General features: G+C 39.3%; 1 protein-coding gene across 1 annotated transcript; it reads right to left on the bottom strand.

Annotated features, from left to right (window-relative positions):
- Positions 1-190: 190 nt before the first annotated feature.
- On the bottom strand, positions 191-19,097 carry LOC107840326 (kinesin-like protein KIN-12D; the record flags this gene model as incomplete). Its single annotated transcript, XM_047395104.1, is given in 38 exon segments — positions 191-610; positions 725-844; positions 926-991; positions 1,195-1,365; positions 1,476-1,586; positions 1,673-1,784; positions 1,859-1,917; positions 2,000-2,074; positions 2,204-2,302; positions 2,381-2,623; positions 2,705-2,779; positions 2,912-2,999; positions 3,083-3,204; positions 3,278-3,385; positions 3,495-5,999; positions 6,251-6,703; positions 6,880-8,577; positions 9,969-10,050; positions 10,199-10,278; positions 10,353-10,397; positions 10,501-10,566; positions 10,647-10,716; positions 10,808-11,043; positions 11,157-11,261; positions 15,370-15,546; positions 15,640-15,705; positions 15,791-15,854; positions 15,940-15,998; positions 16,073-16,160; positions 16,246-16,320; positions 16,423-16,583; positions 16,716-16,808; positions 16,897-17,010; positions 17,101-17,220; positions 17,736-17,819; positions 17,924-18,079; positions 18,180-18,837; positions 18,930-19,097. Coding segments are annotated over 37 exon segments (8,832 nt in total). The 3' UTR covers positions 191-481.

Consider the following 19,097-nt stretch of genomic DNA (forward strand, 5'->3'; position numbering starts at 1 on the left):
AGTCAATATATATAATATTTTACACATCAAGCGATGCAAATACATCAAAACCTTCTCAAAAATTTGATATTTGAAATTTTGATAATACAATACTCGGCATGTTAAATGTTACTACAAATTTAAGTAGGTAAGGTGTCAAACTTCTTTTACTAAAAAAAAGAAGAGAAGGAAATGTTAATGAGTCTATCTATCCACAGGCTCAACAATAATTTCAGTGCTGTAAACATAATTAATTGTGACAACATTGTTTTTGTACAACATATGCCTTTTGTACAATTCTACAAATAAATGAATTACACATTGCACAAAATACTTCCAAAAGGAAGGTAATACAAAATCCTGGATTCACTATTTACAGATTTTCATGATTTGTGTACCCTATGTATTATAAAGTACAAAAGGATATAATGAACAAACTGCTAGCCAAAAACTAACACCATGTACAGATAACTCTTCCGCTTTAAAGTTGGTTAAAGAATCTTCACCGATCGAAAGCTGTTAGAGGGGAAGATGATCCTCCGTTTGAAATCTGTCCATTTTCACCTGTTCTTAGAGGGGAGGATTGTGGCATGAGCTCAGTCAATCTGATCCGTTCGTTAGTCATTTTGTTCTGTTGAAAGGGAGAGAACTTGTTAGAGACTGCGCGTTGCTTGTTTGATACAATCGGTGTTCTGAGGTTTTCGATCAAGCAAAATGAGTGAAACAGTATGGATATTTTTGTTACCTTAAATTTGGCATCTTGTAGTTCTCTTTCAAGTGAAGTCAATCTGTTTTTGAGCTGCTCAAGTGCTTCTTCAGCCGCGGAAATCCCCATATCAGATGTTGGTTTTGTTATTCCAGCAGCCTGCAGTATTATTATTCCAAATGATAAAGAAACCAATGCCAAAGAGCTAGGAGACTACAACAACAAAATGAAGTGTCCTACCTTTAGCACACTAGCGCATAGACCGAGTAACTTCTGCGCCAGTTGCAGTCTTTCCTCTTCCTTTTCCTGTTAGACAAATACCCGGTATGTAAGTCCTAGAGACACAAAAGAATTCTACACCCTTGTGGTGGGGGCCCTTCCCCGGACATTGCGCATAGCGGTAGCTTTAGTGCACTGGGCTGCCCTCTTTTAATATAATTCAGGTCCAGAGTCACATCGTGGAATTCCTCCTAGGCACATCAAATGATTAACGACTAAAAAATACTAACCTTCAACTTGTTCTCAAGCATTTCCTCCTTGTCAAAATTAATGTAGGGGCCTCTTCCATTAGTTTGACGGAAGTGAGTCAGCTCTTCCCTAACTCGAGAAAGAATTGATTCTGTTTTCCGCAGCTTAACAATAAGGTCATCATTCTGATTTTTCAGTAAATTGTTTTCTTCCTGTGGATATAGAAGCCATGGTGGATTAAGTGTTGTAGCGAAAAATACCACCACTTTGATGATGTTGATCTTCAGTTTGGCAAGTCCAAGAATGGTAAAAGAGTAACTACCTTAATTTTAGCATGATGGTGGATGCGCTGTTGAAGGTTTTGCTGACCAGACAACTTCTTTATATCTGCTTCAAGTTCTCTGACCTTCTTCTTATGATTTGCATTCTCCAACTGAGAAAATGTCCAGTGTATATTGATTTTAATATAGTAACAACCTGCTGAGGTGTATTTGAAAAAAAAATGTCAACATCTCTTACCTTTATCATTTCGTTTTCAGTTGTAAGCAAGTGATCCCGCTGGCGCAATTTTTCTAGTGCAATCTGTGCAGCCACCATCTCTGCTTGTTTTCTCTCGATTTCCTCAATCCATCTAATTATCAATAAAACAAATGAGAAATGCAACAACATCAAGATGGCTCTCAAAATCTAACTGACAATTGATACCCTTTCCGCTCCTCTATGAATTCATTTAGCTGTTGCCTCAGCTTAGGAACCTCTTCCTCCTGCAAGCAAGCAATCAGTAGAGTTAATACTAGATGAGTCCAAACTATATGTTGGTGATATCATTATCCTTACTACGCTTACCTTGAACTGAGCATCAACATTATGAAGTCCAGCCACCTCCATCAGCATTTGCAGTTGCTTATTATCCAGCAGATTCTGGTGGATAACCCACATAAGCCAAACAAAAACATAGGTGAAATAGTCAGGTCATGCTAGAGAACTGAAAAAAGCATCCTTTGGTGTTAAACATTCTTTAGCAAAAAGTTCTAAGTTTATTTAAATTACCGCATAGTTATTCATGTCCAGTTTCAAACCCAATAGATCGCGTATTACATCATGGGTCATGCTTTCAGCAGCAGCTAATTTTGAGTTGAGCATAAATATCTGCGATGAGTATATGATCACAACTGAGTAAAGGAACTTTTACAAAAATAACTCTCGTTGTTTTTGGATGTAAAATACCTCTTTTTGTCTACTAGCAGCTAGAGCCTCAAGTTCTTGGATGCGATGTCTTTCTGCACTATGCTCCTCATCCTTCTCAGACATCAACTGCTGAACCAGGCCGATGCCAATGCATTTGAAAGGGGAACCAGAACCCCTAGGCTTTGAAGAATTTTTTTCCAATTTGCTCGATGATAAAGCTGGAGCTTGGGTGGCATGGGGATCCATCTTGACTTTCTGTGCCAATGCTTCTAATGCTTTAAACTGTTTTGATAATAGGTAAAAAAATCACAGGTTAGAAACCAACCCAACTCTATCACAATCAACAGAAGGAATGAGGAATACCTTTTCTTTATACTCGCGTGCCTGTGCCTCAGCATGCAAATTTAACTCTGATATATGAGCCTTGAAGTGGGCTAGCTGTTAAAGAAAATAATAACAACAACAAAAATGAAATAAAGTAAATCTAACAAGTTACTAAAATTGAACGTCAACTGGCTGACTGAGCTTAAAGAACAAAAAATTGTTGTGAAGATGGAGAACCAAACTCACTTCAGCATCTCTAGAGATGATTTCTCCCTCAAGAAGTTGTATGCGCTGACAGGCTTCTTGAAGACTCTTTTCTTTTTCCTCTTGATGCCTATATACATAGATATCAAAATGTTTAGAAACCTAAATGAATCCAATTTTTGAGAATTCAGGTTGCATATAGCTGTTAGAAACCTTCTCATATCAGCATCACTGCCTTTTACATTGCTCATTTGTTGCTTGATAGCATGAAATTCCAGTTCAAGCTCCTCTCTTTGTAACCGCTGCCGTTCAGCCTCTCCTCTGACAAATTCAACCTATAAAGTGGGAAATGATGTTATTAAATAATAAATAAATAATTAAATACATTAACTTTGCAAGAATGACTACCTCATTTTCTAGTATATTTACTGTGCACTCTAGTTCCTCAACAGACCTCTCTAACAATTTAACCTCCTCTTCTTTCTCTTCAGCATGGAGTTTTGCAGTCTCAGCCTCCTGATATGAATAGAATATTGTTGTAAGAAATGGGGAGTGGGAAAAAGAAAGAAAAAGGAAAACATTGGAGATCAATAACTAAAGAAAGTAGTTTAAAACACGACTCCACCTCTTTCGCTTCTATGGCATTTGCTTCACTTTCCTCTGCAAGAGTTTGTGCCGTCTCTAGCTCCTTTTTCAATGTGAGAATTTCTCCATGAAAGTCTTCCTTCTCACTAGTAACATCACTTATATTTCTCTTCAAACATTCAATTGAATTGCTCATTGCGCCAACAATATCACCAAAGTTAGTGATTTCTATCTCTAAGTTTTCACAGGCTTCCCTTTTCTCTGACAATTCCTCCTCAATGGAACATTTTTCTTCCATGGCGTCCTTGGCAATGGTAGCCAGCTCCGAGTTTTTGCGTGAAAGCAATTCTATGTCCTTGCACTTTTGTGAGATATCTGACTCCAAAACAGCTATCTTACTTATCTTTTCCTGCAACTGAACTTCAAGCGCTTGACCTTTACATACAGCTTCATCAAGCTCATTTTCCAAAGAACTTATAGAAACCATCAAATCATCAATTTCATCTTTTTGATCCATGTGGTTAGATGCCGATTCTTGCAACAAGCTTAGGTCAAATAGCATTCCTTTGATGATTTCATCCTTCCGTACTAACTCAGTTTGCAGGGAAGAACATTGAATTAATATCTCTTTCACACAATTCTCCAAAGATTCAAACTCTTCAAAAAACTTGGATGCCCTCTCAAGTTCTTCATATATGTTCTGTAACATGGTATCTAATTCTGCACTTTTGTTTTGAAAAGCATTAAGTGCTTTACTCCCAATCCTGTCTACTTTGAGAACCATATTAAAAGTGTCATTGTTAACCTTCTCATAAGATCTGAGTTGGATTCTCAAGGAAGTATTCTCAGCTGCCAAAGCATTGATACTCTCGTTCTCTGCTTTATTGACTTCCAACTCTTGGAAAAGTTGGCAACGTTCTCCTTTTAGCTCTGTTATTACATGCTGCAGTTCTTCAATCTCCTTTTCAAGACAATTCATTTTATTAATTTCTGCGTCTTTCATTTCCATATCATTCTGGAGTCTCTGTGATGCTGCTTCCAGCAAGCAAGTTTCATTCTTCAACATCTGATTTTGTTGGTCAAGGACAAAGATGCGACTTGAAGAACTTTCAAGGGCTGAGTCCTTCTTTTGTAATTCTTCAAGCAGCTTCTCATTTTTAGAGTTGAGTTCTTGGACCTGGGTTGTCAGAACAGCCTTTCCTTCCATTAATTCACCAAGTTCACGCTTTAAAGTCTCATTCAAACAAGAAACTTCCATCAGTGAGCAAGCATCTTGCTCAAGAACATCTTTTCTAGCATGAACTTTGGCCATCATGGAATCCATTACACTAAGTTCAGCCAACAAATTCTGCTGCTTCCTTCCTGCTTCTGCAACTTCTTCTTGTAGGATGGAAACCTCAACCTCCTTGTCAAGTAGAATGGATGCAGTTAATGCAACATCTAGATTGTCAAAAATGATTTGTCTCTTCAAACCTTCGGCAACTTCATAAAAGTGCTTATTTTGTCTCTCCAACTGAGATATTAAGAGGGTCCTCTCTTCTAACTCAGATGACAAAATTAATGACTCAAAATCTTTTGCAGAAAGTTCCACAGTCAAATTATCTTCCAGAGACTTCAAGGCTTCTTCTTTGTCCTTCAGCACCCGTTGTTGATCTATAAGAGATGCCAAGACAGTTTTGTTGCTCAGAGCTATCTCTTTTATTAACTCCACAAGCTCAGATCCCATTTGCTCGGACCTCGCTAACATTGCCTCTTCCTGGAACTGCAGATCCAATATTTTTTTCTCGAAAGAGCCAAGTTTGGAGGTGAGATCCACTGCATCAGACTCTTTCCGCAATACGCGATCAAAGTTGTTTTTAATGTCGGCCAATAATTTCACCTTCAGAGTTCTGCACATTTCAAGCTCCTTCTGTGCTTTGAAGTTCTGCTCCTTCAACTTAGATATTAATGAGTTTGATTCACTTAGCCCATGATTGAGTAGCCCATTTTCTACATTTAATCCAGTTGCAGCTTCTAAGAGAATGCCCATGTGACAAAGATGCAAGACAGAAAGAGAACAGTCCTTCATAACAATATCAGACCATATCTCCTCAAGCCATGACCTCATGTACTTAATTGATTCATGAAGTTGAGACTTTATGATTAGGACATCAGATGTTACAGACATGAGCTCATCCATGGAAGAGGTCGCTGTTTGTGAAACTATATCCTCTAGCTCCAACACCAGCTTCTGCATCATCACTAGATCTGACTCAAACTCATTTTCCAGTCTTTGGTAATGCATGTCTTTTTGATCATTAGCAGACTGCAAGTTTTGATTTTCGTTAACAAGGATGTCTCTCTTTTTGGTTAAGCTGATCTCCTTTTTCTTAAGCTTTTTAATGTCAAGCTTTAAGGATTCATTTGCTATCATCAGCTCATTTATCATGATGTCTGCTTCTTTCATGGTGTCTTGAACCTCGCCAAATTTGGCTACAGTGCAGGAAGCTTCAGTAGCTTTCTGGGCCGCCACTGCCTTAGCATCACAAAGTTCAGCTGCAAGTAACTGCAGACAAGAATTTCGAGAGGGCAGATCAGACTGAGACCGTGTTATTGATTCTATCATACGTAATTAGTGGCTAGGAACTTGTCCTTTACATTAAATTCTATGCTTACATTGTGGGATGCATTATTTAATCCTTCATGATAATCGTTCTCAAGGATTATAAAATTGTAATGAACAGTCAAAAAGAAGTATTACAATATTGAAAGTCATGAGCAGTAATATATGATGTGTTTCTAGTGATATGGACATACCTTTTTTTGCTCATACCAGGAGTTGGAGGACTCCTGCACAGCACCTTCAATTGTCCGCAACTTATTGTCTACCAAGTCCACTTTAAGTGCAAGGTCCTGTTCAAACTTATCCATATAGGTCTGCAGAGAAGTTACTGCAGCCAAAAGATCTCCAATGCTCTCTTTACTCTTTTGCTCAGATGACCTCAGTGTTTCTTTCTCAAAACGTAATTTGGCCATTTCAACTTGCACTCCTTTTAAGCATTCAAGAGCAGATTCCATTTCTTTCCTTAGTAGAATAATTGTAGCATCTCTGTCCTTATCCTTCCAATTCATTTGAAAAGTTTCCTGCTTACTCGCTGATCCAAGCATGTTATTACTTTTGTCAAAGGAACAGTCTGTTTTTACAGCTGTCCTATCTTCAAGAATGCATGACTCTAGGTGCTGGCTGTGTTTTCTTGTCTCACTACCTTCCTGCAACAATACATTAAAGTTGGATAACATATAATAAAATGCATCATGAAGAACTTACCATGCCACTGAAGAAGCAGATAGACGATAAGATATAAGTTACTTTCAAACATGCCACTGAAGAAGCAGATAGACTATAAGATATAAGTTACTTTCAAACATAACGGCACGTAACTTACCCATGTGCTAGTATTTTTTCCACCACTAGAAAAAGAAGCATGAGTTTCATTGCTAGTATCTTTTCCATGACTTCCACTTCTTTCCACACACTCACTGAGGTGAGAACGTACTGTTGAAACGCCTGCTTGCAACTCTGTAAGTTTCTCAATTGTTTTGAACATATCATTTTCTTCAATTTCTTCAAGCTTTTGTCTTTTCTCCTCAAACAGCTGAAGTCTCAGATCACTGCAGGTCTTTTCCAGAGTTTCTAGCTCCATTCTCAGAGATTCATTTTGATTCTCTGCAGTGGCAACTAGTGAAGCCTGATCCCGGAGAATAGCATCATTTTGTCTGCTTGTTTCTAGAGATTCCATAAGCTGCATGTCCTTCTGGTTTAAAGCATCAATATAGTTGGAATTCTGTTCTGACAACCAGTTAACCACCAGGAAAGCGACTGTTGCACTGACCGACGCCTTTCTGAGTTGATCCTCCCCATACTTGATTGTATTCTCAAGTTGTGAGATGTCATGTGCCTTTGAGCTCAACTGGGATGTCAAAGAAAACAGCTCAGCGTCTCTTTCACGGCAATCTAGCTGGTGAGCCTCCATCATAACTAAAGCTGCTCCTCTAAGAGATCTCAACATGGACTCCATATCATTTTTTCTGTTGAGAGCATTCTCCAGACTCTGGCTAAGCTGTTCAATAAGTAACTCCTTTTCAAAAATGTGTTTTGTCATTCTTCCAAATTGTTCAGATATCCTACTTCTCTTATTTGGAAATGTACTGGAAATAAAATCCAGTTGCTCACAGGCATCTTTTAGAGCCTCATGACCCCCACATACAATAGCTTCAATCTCATTGTTTACCTTCTCCCATTCTTCAGACATATTTATCAACTCTTTTTCTTTGTCATATACATTTTCACCAAGTTTTCGGTTTTCTTCTGTCATCAGAGACAATTGTGCCTCCAAATTATTAACCTCAGTTTCCAGCTCATTTAACCTCTTTCTGCTCTCCATCTCTTTCGAGCTGCTCTCTCTAACTTCCTGCTGAAGAAGGAGGAGTTCTTCCTGCAAGCAAACAATCACTGCAGCAGTTTCTGCCTCAGCCTGCCTGCTTATTTCATCCATCGCTTCCTCATTTGACACATGAAATTCGGAGTCACTTTGGTAATGTTGATTCAACATTTTGGCCTTCTCAAGGGAATCATACATCTTTTTAAGCTTTGCTTGCAAAGAAGAATCATTACTTTCCAAGAGCTTAGAAGATGAGAGATTTCTTGATCCTTGATGAAACATTTGCTTCTTCAAGGAAGAGATTTCAAGCTCCTGATTCTGCACTACTTCAGCATAATGATTGTTGCTGTTTCTTAGATCTTCTACCTCAGTGATTGCCAAGAGATGTTGGGATTCAAGAGCTTCAATAATGGATTTGGCTTCCCCAAGTTCTGCGTGAACATCTTCACATTTCTTGGTCACTAACAGAAGCTGTTCTTTTGATGAGTCTAGGTCTAGCATCATGGATTGAGCATGTTGCTCCAATTCCTTGTGATGCAACCTTTCTTCTTGAACTATAACTTTTAGAATGTCCAACTCAAGTTGCAAATCCATAATTTTCTCTATGTGCTTCATCGTTTCTTCTTTCCTCGTATCTTCCTTCTCTTTCTCATCAGAAGTTTTTGATTTGCTATTAAGAGCCAGAGCTTCTGATATTGACTCCTGAAAAGTTAATAGTCATTCACATCAAGAACATGAACAAACTTGAGTTATGCAAACAAAAAACTAAATCGTACGAAGAATATTCAGTGGGATTCAACACAAGCAACTCGGGCTGCTGATTATGCTCTAATATCTTTTGTATTTGATTTGGCAACTTATGTTGACAGCTTAAAACTGATCCTAAACTTAAAGGTACCTCCTAAACTTAAAGGAAAGTTCTACAAAGTGGTGGTTAGACCGGCATTGTTGTATGGGGCGGAGTGTTGGCCTGTTAAGAAGGCCCACATCCAGAAGATGAAGGTGGCGGAGATGAGAATGCTTCAGTGGATGCGTGGGTGCACTAGGAAAGATAGAATTAGAAATGAGGTTATTCGAGATAAGGTGGGAGTGGCATCGGTGGAAGCCAAGATGAGGGAAGCAAGGTTGAGATGGTTCGGTCATGTGGTGAGGAGGGTCGCGGATGCCCCATTGCGAAGGTGTGAGAGGTTGGCTAGGGATAGGTTCAAGCGCGGTAGAGGTAGACCGAAGAAATATTGGAGGGAGGTGGTTAGACAGGACATGGAACAGTTCCAGCTTACCGAGGACATGACCCTAGATAGAGAGTTGTGGAGGAGGCGGATTAGGGTAGAAGGTTAGGTTGAGTTTAGGACGTTGTATTTTTTGTTGTACTACTTGGTGTATCTTGTATATGTTGATTTCTATGATATTTTGTCCTTTGACTATGCCTTGTCTAGATTATTTTATATTGAGCATTGTTCTATTTTGAGCCAGGGGTCTTTTGGAAACAGTCTCTCTATCTCATTTCTGAGGTAGTGGTATGGACTTCGTACACTTACCCTCCCCAGACCCCACTTGGTGGGAATATACTGGGTATGTTGTTGTTTGTGGTTGTTGTATTTGTACTGGCTGAATTGTGAAATATGTTGTACTACTTGGTGTATCTTGTATATGTTGATTTCTATGATATTTTGTCCTTTGACTATGCCTTGTTTTCTATGATATTTTGTCCTTTGACTATGCCTTGTCTAGATTGTTTTATATTGAGCATTGTTCTATTTTGAGCCGGGGGTCTTTTGGAAACAATCTCTCTATCTCATTTCTGAGGTAGTGGTATGGACTTCGTACACTTACCCCCTCCCCAGACCCACTTGGTGGGAATATACTGGGTATGTTGTTGTTTGTTGTTGTTGTATTTGTACTGGCTGAATTGTGAAATATTCTCATCTCAGATTTATTACCAAAGTCAGGAAAAGCATCAGTTTAATTCAAATGCCCAAAGCAACTCCCTGAACCATGATAAAGGTGGTGTGTTCTCCCTTATCTTTCTTCCCCTTCTCTTATTTTTCAGTTATATAATTGACAGAAATATGCTTGTTCAGAATGAAAATTACCTTTCTGACTTCAACCCCATCATTGTGATCATTGTTAGCAGAACTGATGCTATTTAATGAACCCCGTAATTCATCGATCTCCCTGAGGGGGTTGAGAGCAAGTTAGAGGAAACTAATAGTCGGAGCAGTTTTAATTTCAATATGTTAAATGTCGGGAAAGTCTTAGAAGCCCAGTTAGAAAAGACAGCACAGATAGTGTTACCAAAGCAGGTATTAGAAAGGGTCACTACCTGCTGAGTGCTTTGTTTTTCTCTAAACAACAGTTTAGGTTAGTCCGGCATTCCTCCAACTCATGTAAAGTCTTTTTTAACTGAAACATGAAAATACATATGAGAGACTAAACTTGTTCAATTTCTTCAAGTTAGGGGGTCACCAGAGACCAACCTCTAAATGTAGTGTAGTTTGCTCGTCGCAAACATGTACAGACTCCTGCACCATGCAAAAGATGCTTGAACATAAGCAGGCTTGAATTGAATCTTTAAAGCAATTGAAAGAAAGAACACACACCGTACAAGCTGCTGTTGTACATTACCTGAGATGGAATATTCATGTCCAAATGGTTGTGCTTCTTCAGGTTCCCATCAATATTGGTAAGCAGCTGCAAATACATATATGGTCTTACCACTATAGCCTCAAACAAGTCAAAGAGCTACAAAAGACAAAAGGCACAGAATTTACCTGATCCCTCAAGTTAGAAACCTCACTCAACAGAATTTCTCTCTCCCCTTCTTCATAAAAATCTTGAAATCTACAAGTCCAGCAGAAAGAAAAATAGTTGAAGAATAAAAAGTAAAGGAACCTCAATATTTAGGTGACTGGATAATGTGTGAACATTCTACCTCCGCAGTTCTTCTAAAAGCCTAATGTTTTCACATGCAAATCGAGTTACTTCTGGATTTCGATCAACCTTAGCTTGAAGCAACTGAATTTCTTCAGTAAGTGCATTGTTTTCCTCCAATAAATAACTATCTGCTGGTATTAGTCCATTGACAAGTGACTCCATCCTTTGAATTCTCTCTTCTCTGAACTTTAGCATCATCTTGGTGCACCTATTATCTTCCTCCCTTTGGCGAACCTAAGAGACATGGGAGATAACCATGTATTAATATCTTACGTCAGTACCTATTGCAAATATCAAACCAAAATAAAGAAATGGGAGAGAAGGCAAGAAAGTGTGAAGTGGGTCACCAGACGGTTAAGCTGCTCAATTTCAGCTTCAAGTTGTTTGATAGAAGTTTCAGCCATCTGCTCTCTCCTTAAAGAACCAGCTAGTGTGGTCTCTAGTGATTTGAACTGAAAATAAGGAAATAAAAGCGTAGAATCATTACCCATGAAGATGCAAGAATGTAAAAACACCAGATAGAGATGCAATAATCAGACTGAAACCAAGCTGGGAGACAAACAAAGAATTCTCTAGTCCATTTTGCTTTATTTGTACACTTCATACTGACATAAGAGTAAACTTGCCTTTTTACATAGAACTAGTTTTCTAACCACACTTTTCCTACACAGCACGAGTTGTGAAGATTCTTAGGAGGAGGAGGATTGGTATAGCTTGTCCAGGAGACTAAATGTGTAGGTTCAAGATGAGGGATGTGGACGAGTATAAATTGTAGTTTGAGGAATTGGAATGAGGTTGGTATCTTAGTAGATGAAGGAGCTTACGGGCAGGTGGTGGAGGTTAAGTGGGTTGACGATAGGTTGATGTCAATTAAGTTGGTCATTGGAGGGTATACGTTGAACGTTATTTGTGCCTACGCTCCCCCCGCAAGTAGGCTTGGACAAGGAGGAGAAGAAGAGTTTTTGGGAGGCGTTGGATGAGGTGGTGCGAGGCATACCAAGCAATGAGAAACTTTTCATAGGAGGGGGGGTTTTAAGTGGACATATTGGGTCTTTATCGAGAGGCTATACTGATGTGCATTAAGGTTTCAGTTTCGGGGAAAGGAATGAAGGAGGAACACCTTATTATTGTCTTTCGTAGTTCGGTGGCCAAGACTCAGATAGACTTTTTGCTCCTAAGGAAGGGTGATAGAGCGCTATGTAAGGACTGTAAAGTCATGTCTAGTGAGAATCTTTCAACCCAACATAGACTCCTGGTGACAGACTTGGTAGTCAAAAAGAGCAGAAAGAAGAGGGGTGTGGAGGATCGCCCTAGGATTAAGTGGGGTAGCTTGAAGTTGGCGGTGCTTTGGAGATTGAGGGAAAGTTGACGACAATAGGAGCTTGGGAGAGTAGAGGGAATGAGGATAGTATGTGGGAGACGACTGCCAGTACAGCTACAGAGGTGTTGGGTGTCTATAGAGGCCGATCTGGCAAGCACCAAGGGGACTAGTAGTGGTAAAAGGAAGGTGGAGACTAAGAAGGTGGCCTATGCAAAGTTGTTGGAGAGCAAGGATAACGAGGAGAAACGGAGAAATTGGGAGGAGTATAAGTTAGTTAGGAGAGAGGCTAAGTTAGTAACTTCGACGACTAAGACCACCTTTCGAGAGCTTGTATGTGGCTTTAGAAGAGAAGGGCGAAGATAAAAAATTGTATAAGCTGACCAAGGTTAAGGAGCGTCGAGCCCGTGACCTTGACCAAGTGAAGTGCCTAAGGGAGAAGATGGAAAAGTGTTGGTGGAGGATGCCCACATTAGGAGGCATTGACAGTCCTATTTTCATAGACTTTTGAACGATGACGGAGACAAAGATTTCATGTTGAGGGATTTAGAGCACTCAAAGAGGTCTTGCGATTATGGTTATTGTAGGCATGTCAAGGTTGAGGAGGTCAAGGGTGCTATTCGTAGGATGCGGAGCGGTCGGGCGATTGGGCGAGACTCCGGTGGATTTTTGGAAGAGCACTGGCGGGGTAGATTTGGAGTGGCTGATAAGGTTGTTTAACATCATTTTTAGGGCAGCAAAGATACCCGAAGTTTGAAGATGGAGTACGATGATTCCATTATATAAGAATAAGGGGGACATTCAGAGTTGCAACAACTATAGAGTATCAATCTGTTGATTCATACTATCAAGGGTTTGGGAAAGGGTGGTAGAGTTGAGGCTGAGGAGGATCCTGACTATTTCTGAGACTCCTTTCGGTTTCATGAGATTAGTGGAGCATTTTAGGGAGAGGAAGGAGGATTTGCATATGGTGTTCATTGATCTTTGAGAAGGCGTATGACAAAGTCCACAAGGAGATTCTCTGGAGGTACTTGGAGGCTAGAGGGGTGCTCGTGGCGTACATTAGGTCGATTCAGGACATGTATGATGGTGCGAAGTCTCGTGTGAGGATGGTAAGAGGAGATTCGGAGCACATTCCTGTTCTAACAGAGTTGCACCAGGGTTTGACTCTTAGCTCATTTTTATTTGTCTTGGTGATGGATGTTTTGATGTGGCATATTCAAGCGAAGGTGCCTTTGGTGTATGTTATTTGCTGATGATGTTGTACTGATTGACGAAACTCGAGAAAGAGTTAATGGTAGGTTGGAGATTTGGAGACAAACCCTTGAGTCTAAGGATTTAGGTTGGGCAGGACCGAGATGGAGCACTTGAAATGTCAGTTTAGTGATTTGTGTAGCATGAGGCTGACGTGGTAGTGAAGCTGGATTCTCAGGCCATTTCGAAAAGGGAAAGTTTCAAATATCTTGGGTCTATGATTCAAGGAAATGGTGAGATTGACAAGGATGTCACGCACCGCATGAGTGCAGGGCGGTTGAAATGGAGGCTTGCTTCGGGATTCTTGTGTGATAAGAATGTACCTCCTAAGCTTAAGATAAGTTCTACAAAGTAGTAGTCTGACCAGCTATGGAGTGGAGTGTTGGCCATTTAAGAAGTCCCACGTCCAAAAGTTGAAAGTAGCGTAAATGATGATATTGTGATGGACGTGTGAACTTATCAGGAGGGATAAAATCAGAATGAGATTATTCCGGAGAAGGTGAGAGTGACTTTCGGTGGAGGACAAAATGCGGAAAGTGAGGTTGCGATGGTTCGAGTATGTGATGAGGAGGGGCATGAATGCTCCAGTACGGAGATGTGAGAGATTGGCTATGGATGATTTTAAGCGAGGTAGAGGTAGGTAGAAGAAATATTGGAGGGAGGTGATTAGGCATGACATGCAGCAGTTACAACTTACAGAGGACATGACTCTTGATAAGAAGGTGTGGGGATACAGATTAGGGTAAAGAGTTAGTAGGTGGGTGTACGTTCGTGATAGTAGGGAAAAGTGCTTTGTTTATATCTGTATCTACAGTTTCTTGTAAGCTCTTGTTCGTTGTGTTTCTGTAATGTCTATGATTTCGAATAGCTAGTTTATTATCTAGCGGTGTGATATCCCTTTTTGTAGTTCGCTTTTATGTTTTTGTTTTTTATACTGTTGTCTGTCCCGAGCCGGGGATCTATCGAAAACAACCTCTCTACTTCATCTGAGGTAGTGGTATGTGTTGCATGCACTTTGAGGTAGTGGTATGTGTTGCCTGCACTTTAACCCCTCAGACCCCACTTTGTGAGAATATACTGGGTATGTCGTTGTTGATGTTGTTGTAGTTAGTATCACCTATATGGAACCTTTACTTCAATTGTGTTAGGTTCTAAGGCATACTTTTCCTTGCCAAACAATTGATAGTTTAGTTTAACGTAATTTTTAGACTTTGTTCATTAAAGCCTATGTTTTAGTTGCACTTTGAGCTCAAAGACCTGATGGACCTTAGAGTTTTTTTGTTAATGACCATGTTATCCAGGTCAGATTTTGCTCAGTTCACCTCGACTAATTCCACGGGTTACCTGCCATCTCCCACTAGTAACAGGTGTCAGGTAACTCTATCTACCAAGGCTAGAACAGCTAGGAAGAATCATCTAGTGTTTTTTGTCTCCGTAGGGATTTAACCTGAGACCTCATGGTTCTTAACTCACTTCAATACCTAGCTTAGAGCTTTTTTTTGCTCTTTTCTATATAACTTGTACCTTGTTAGGTATCTTCTATTCCACAACATATTGTAACACTCATTCTATTCTATTCAGTCATCTTATTCTATTTATATATGTTACACCTTCATCTATCATACAGTTCTCCTGGAAGACTTCTGAGTTGCATGTATTTTAGGCACTAAATTATCATCTAATGTTTTTGTCTTTGCTGATATTTGCACCTAAGCCCTCGTGGTTTTCAACCCACTTCATTGACTTCCCTTGAGTGTTTATGTTGTGCCAACACAATCGTGCAACTTTGGACCTTAGTTAATGTAAATTGAACTGAAACAAACGCAGTTATGTTCTTCAGTGTTTGTACATCAGAAGGTGGTGTAGTCCCATCAGGAATGATTACTGAAAGTCTATGGTGTGTTGTCATACTTTAACTTGCAAACTTTCTTTGTGAAAGAAAATGAAATTATATGAGATGACAAGAAACATAAAAAAATATTATGTACCTGTTTAGTGGATAGCCGTACAATGCCCTTGGCCTCCTTTGTGATCATTGAACTACCATGCTGATCTGTTTCGTCATAACTGCTGTCATCTTCCAGTCTAGAGTCTCCTGAAACAGTTGTTTGACCAAATGATAAAGCTCTAGATACATTCTGACTTTTCAGAGACGAAAGCTCCTCCTGTTTCAAAAATTCCACCAATCTTTTCCATCAGGTATAAGTTCACGTCAACTTCTGCATTGCATACTAAATATTTAAAAAGAGTTTTTCCACCTTTAGAAGTCTTATCTCATGTTTAAGAGCAGTGACATCTGCTGAAGAATCTTCATTGACGACAGCCTTCATATTGCAAAAGGAGAAAAAGGAACGATGTTAAAATATTGAAGCTGAATCCACTTTGTCATCATCTAAGTTATATGCTTACATTGTTTTGAATAAGTTTTGCCCGCTGAGCAAACTTTAACGTATTCAGTGTTTCAGCTGCACAGCTGAGGATTGAAAAACCAGCACAGTTCAATAATTTTTCACCAAAACTAGTCAGCATAAGATTAAGAAAGGTTAAATAACACCAACCAGATAGAAGGGCTGACGTTGGATATAATCATTGTTTTTGAGTTTCCACCCAGCGAATCCTGCATTTTAAACTGTAAGAAGGATGCTGACATACTCGAAGTTTAAAAACTGAGTAGAATGTAAAATAGTTCACCTGAAGTAGAAATGTCAACTTTGAATCCCTATAAGGAACATGCCTCGGCCTCCCATTGGCAACATCCACCAGAACCATTATTACATGACTGAGGAAGGAAATGCTTTGTCAAGTGAATGTAAAAGACCAGGAGATGAAACAACAGTTATCAGGGAAATTATCAAGAAAAATACCCTAGAGTTGATAAAGATTTGTTGATGCTCGCCGCTTCTTTCAGACGTTCACCCTCAGCACCAGAAGCTTTTTGCCTGCAATAGGTACATGGCCACATAAAGATGTGTCTAAAATATTTATAGTTTTTTCTTTCCTTTATAAAACATGATGTTTTGCTCTTATCCATCAAAAATTACCTTTCTGAACCGGCAAGGTCAACAAGATTAAGCCTTGAAAAACGGAAGTTATCAGTACAGTTCTTTTCCCACCTACTCTCAATTATACAGGTAAAGACACTGTGTGAGCGACTGCTCTCTCTGTTCATGTTTGTTGCTGCAACTCTCCTATTTAAAGAACCCTGAACAAGAAGTTTAATCAAACTCATGAGAATATTTCAATGCCACTCACAAAACTTGCCTCATGTCATGTGTGAGCTAAGAAAAGAGTTAAGACATTATTGAAGAAACTCGGTATCTACAGATATTGTCACCTGAGTCAAGAGCTTAAGAATGTCACCCACAGTTCGGACTTCAAATTCGGACAGATTTTCAACATACACTCCTTTTGTCATATCTTCTCGCAACTATAAGAGAAAAATATGAATGTGAACCAACAGCAGTATGTTGCATCTTATTTTTAGGTCAAGTTCAGATATGTGATAGACAAATTACCATTAGATTTGTGGATGAAGGATCAAGGAGATCGGTGATTTGTTCATTATAGATCTCCAGGAAAGAACATTTGCAGCTGTATTGTAGTCTCTCATCCCTTCGACTTTCCTCTTCCTGAAAAATAGAGATCAAAAGTCACTTCACCTGCCATTCCTAAATTAACAGTTGTACTAGGAATTAAAAGCATCAAAACAACTGACTTACTGCTCTGATCCTTGCGAACAAGAATTCAAATATACGTGGTGTCATTCCTCGATTAGGACTAGGCCTGACTTCCAATTCTTCAATCTCACCAAGCATGGTATGGGTCTTCCCACTACCAGTCTGCAAGAAGAGGTTATATCAGAATGCGCTACTAATTGTGAGTAAACTTGGGATTTAAATACTTTGTGAGTGGAAAAAGAATCAAGAATACACAGTGTTCAGTAGCCTTGGTGTCAAAACACTTGCAGACATTTCAAAAAGAGTTGCATTTTAGAGTAAGGATGACAATCTACTAAACTTTAAGCAGTTAAGGGGAAGCTTTTATTTGATTATAGGTGTTGGTGGATATCTCAACATTCAATTGATCAAGTAACTGGCTGAATACAAAATCACAATCCCTAGAACTACTAAAATGTGATTGATAAATTCTATATCGATTTGAAGAGGCAAGTATGAAAAATTTTCTATGAGTTTTGCACAGACAATGAAAACATAATGAGTCTTTTACAGTAAACGATAAGGTTTTTCCCATCAACAAACTTTATTTAAGCAAACGAAGTAACAACTTTCAACATTATTCGTGCATAAGTTAAGAAGCAGTGACCAATAGTTTTTCATCAAATATCATGCCGCACCTGTCCATATGCAAAGATGGAGCTATTGTATCCAGATAAACAGTTCTCCACCATCGGTAAACCAACCATTCTAAAAAGTGTTTCCTGCACAATAAAATTGCATCATTTTCAGTATCTTGCAGTAACATCCACAGTCCAAACAGAAAAAATCACATCTTTCCAGGTTAAATGTTATTAATTACACAGACCTGGTTGATTGTTTCACATGCCACGTGATCAAATGTGAACCGAGTTTCAGGCTGCCCAATCCAGGTGATACATTGTGCACTTTCCTGCTTCAAGCACCTGCTGTACCCTTGAGTACTTCTCTCTGTGCTATTGAGAGGACGCACTCGTATTAAAACCTGTAGCAATTCAATGCAGCTTAGTACTTGCTCACCAAATGATAGGTTAAAAGATAATTCATTGCAGATAAGTACTTGATCACAAAATGAAGGCGGCTACCTGTACATTGTGCTCCAACCAGAATGATGGATTTTCCTTGAGGTCAAAATGAGGAACTTCAACTTTATCAACAACAGTTGATGAATTACCACTGATAGGAATTCCCCTAGACAATGCTGCATAATTAGCCATCCGGGCAGCTCCACTAGCTAAAGCCCTAGAACCACTGGCTAAAGAAAACGCAGGATTTGGAGGCTTTGTTACACTTTTAGATGGCGTAGTTTGATTAGAATGACTCTCCGAATAGTTAGAATTCGCCCTCCCTGTTGTCCTAGTGGATCGAGGAGTAGCATTAGCAGCTACTTTCCTCGACTGACCTGCATCTGTTTTTCCTTCATCCCCTTCTTCCACAGAACTCGAGCTGGAATCAGCTTTCTTCGCCCACCCATATCGACCTTTTGGAAGAAGACTTACAGGCTTTTCTGGAGTCTTAGTGATATCGGAATATCTACGTTTAGCAGGGGTCTTATCAATTTTAGTAACCTTAACACCCCTGGTGGTTTCTTGAATTGTGTTTAAAGGTGGCCTTGTTGAGTCTGTACTACTAGTTGGAGGACCCATTGAATCCCTCGGATTCACAGGTACATTCTCAATTTCCTCCTGTTGGGTAGTATTCTTACCACTGTTCCTCCTCAAGAATTTGAAGTCCCTCAACATTCTGCAGCAAAGACAAAAATTTTAAGACATAGCCAGTACAAATATCAAAACAAGGCAAAGAAAAGAAATTAAGTGGCAAAATGGTGTTACTACCTGAAAGAAGTGTTGAAGAAGAGAATACCAAGTCCTCTATAAGTTGAAATTGTTTCAGCTGAATTTGGAAATCAATAATCTTGTGATCTTGAAAAATCAAATCTTGAAATGGAAACTCATTCTCGAGACTAGGATCTCTCCCCCCCTCTCTCTCTCTCTCTCTCTCTC

This window comes from Capsicum annuum, chromosome 8, assembly GCF_002878395.1.
Source record: "Capsicum annuum cultivar UCD-10X-F1 chromosome 8, UCD10Xv1.1, whole genome shotgun sequence".
Classification (NCBI taxonomy): Eukaryota; Viridiplantae; Streptophyta; class Magnoliopsida; order Solanales; family Solanaceae; genus Capsicum; species Capsicum annuum.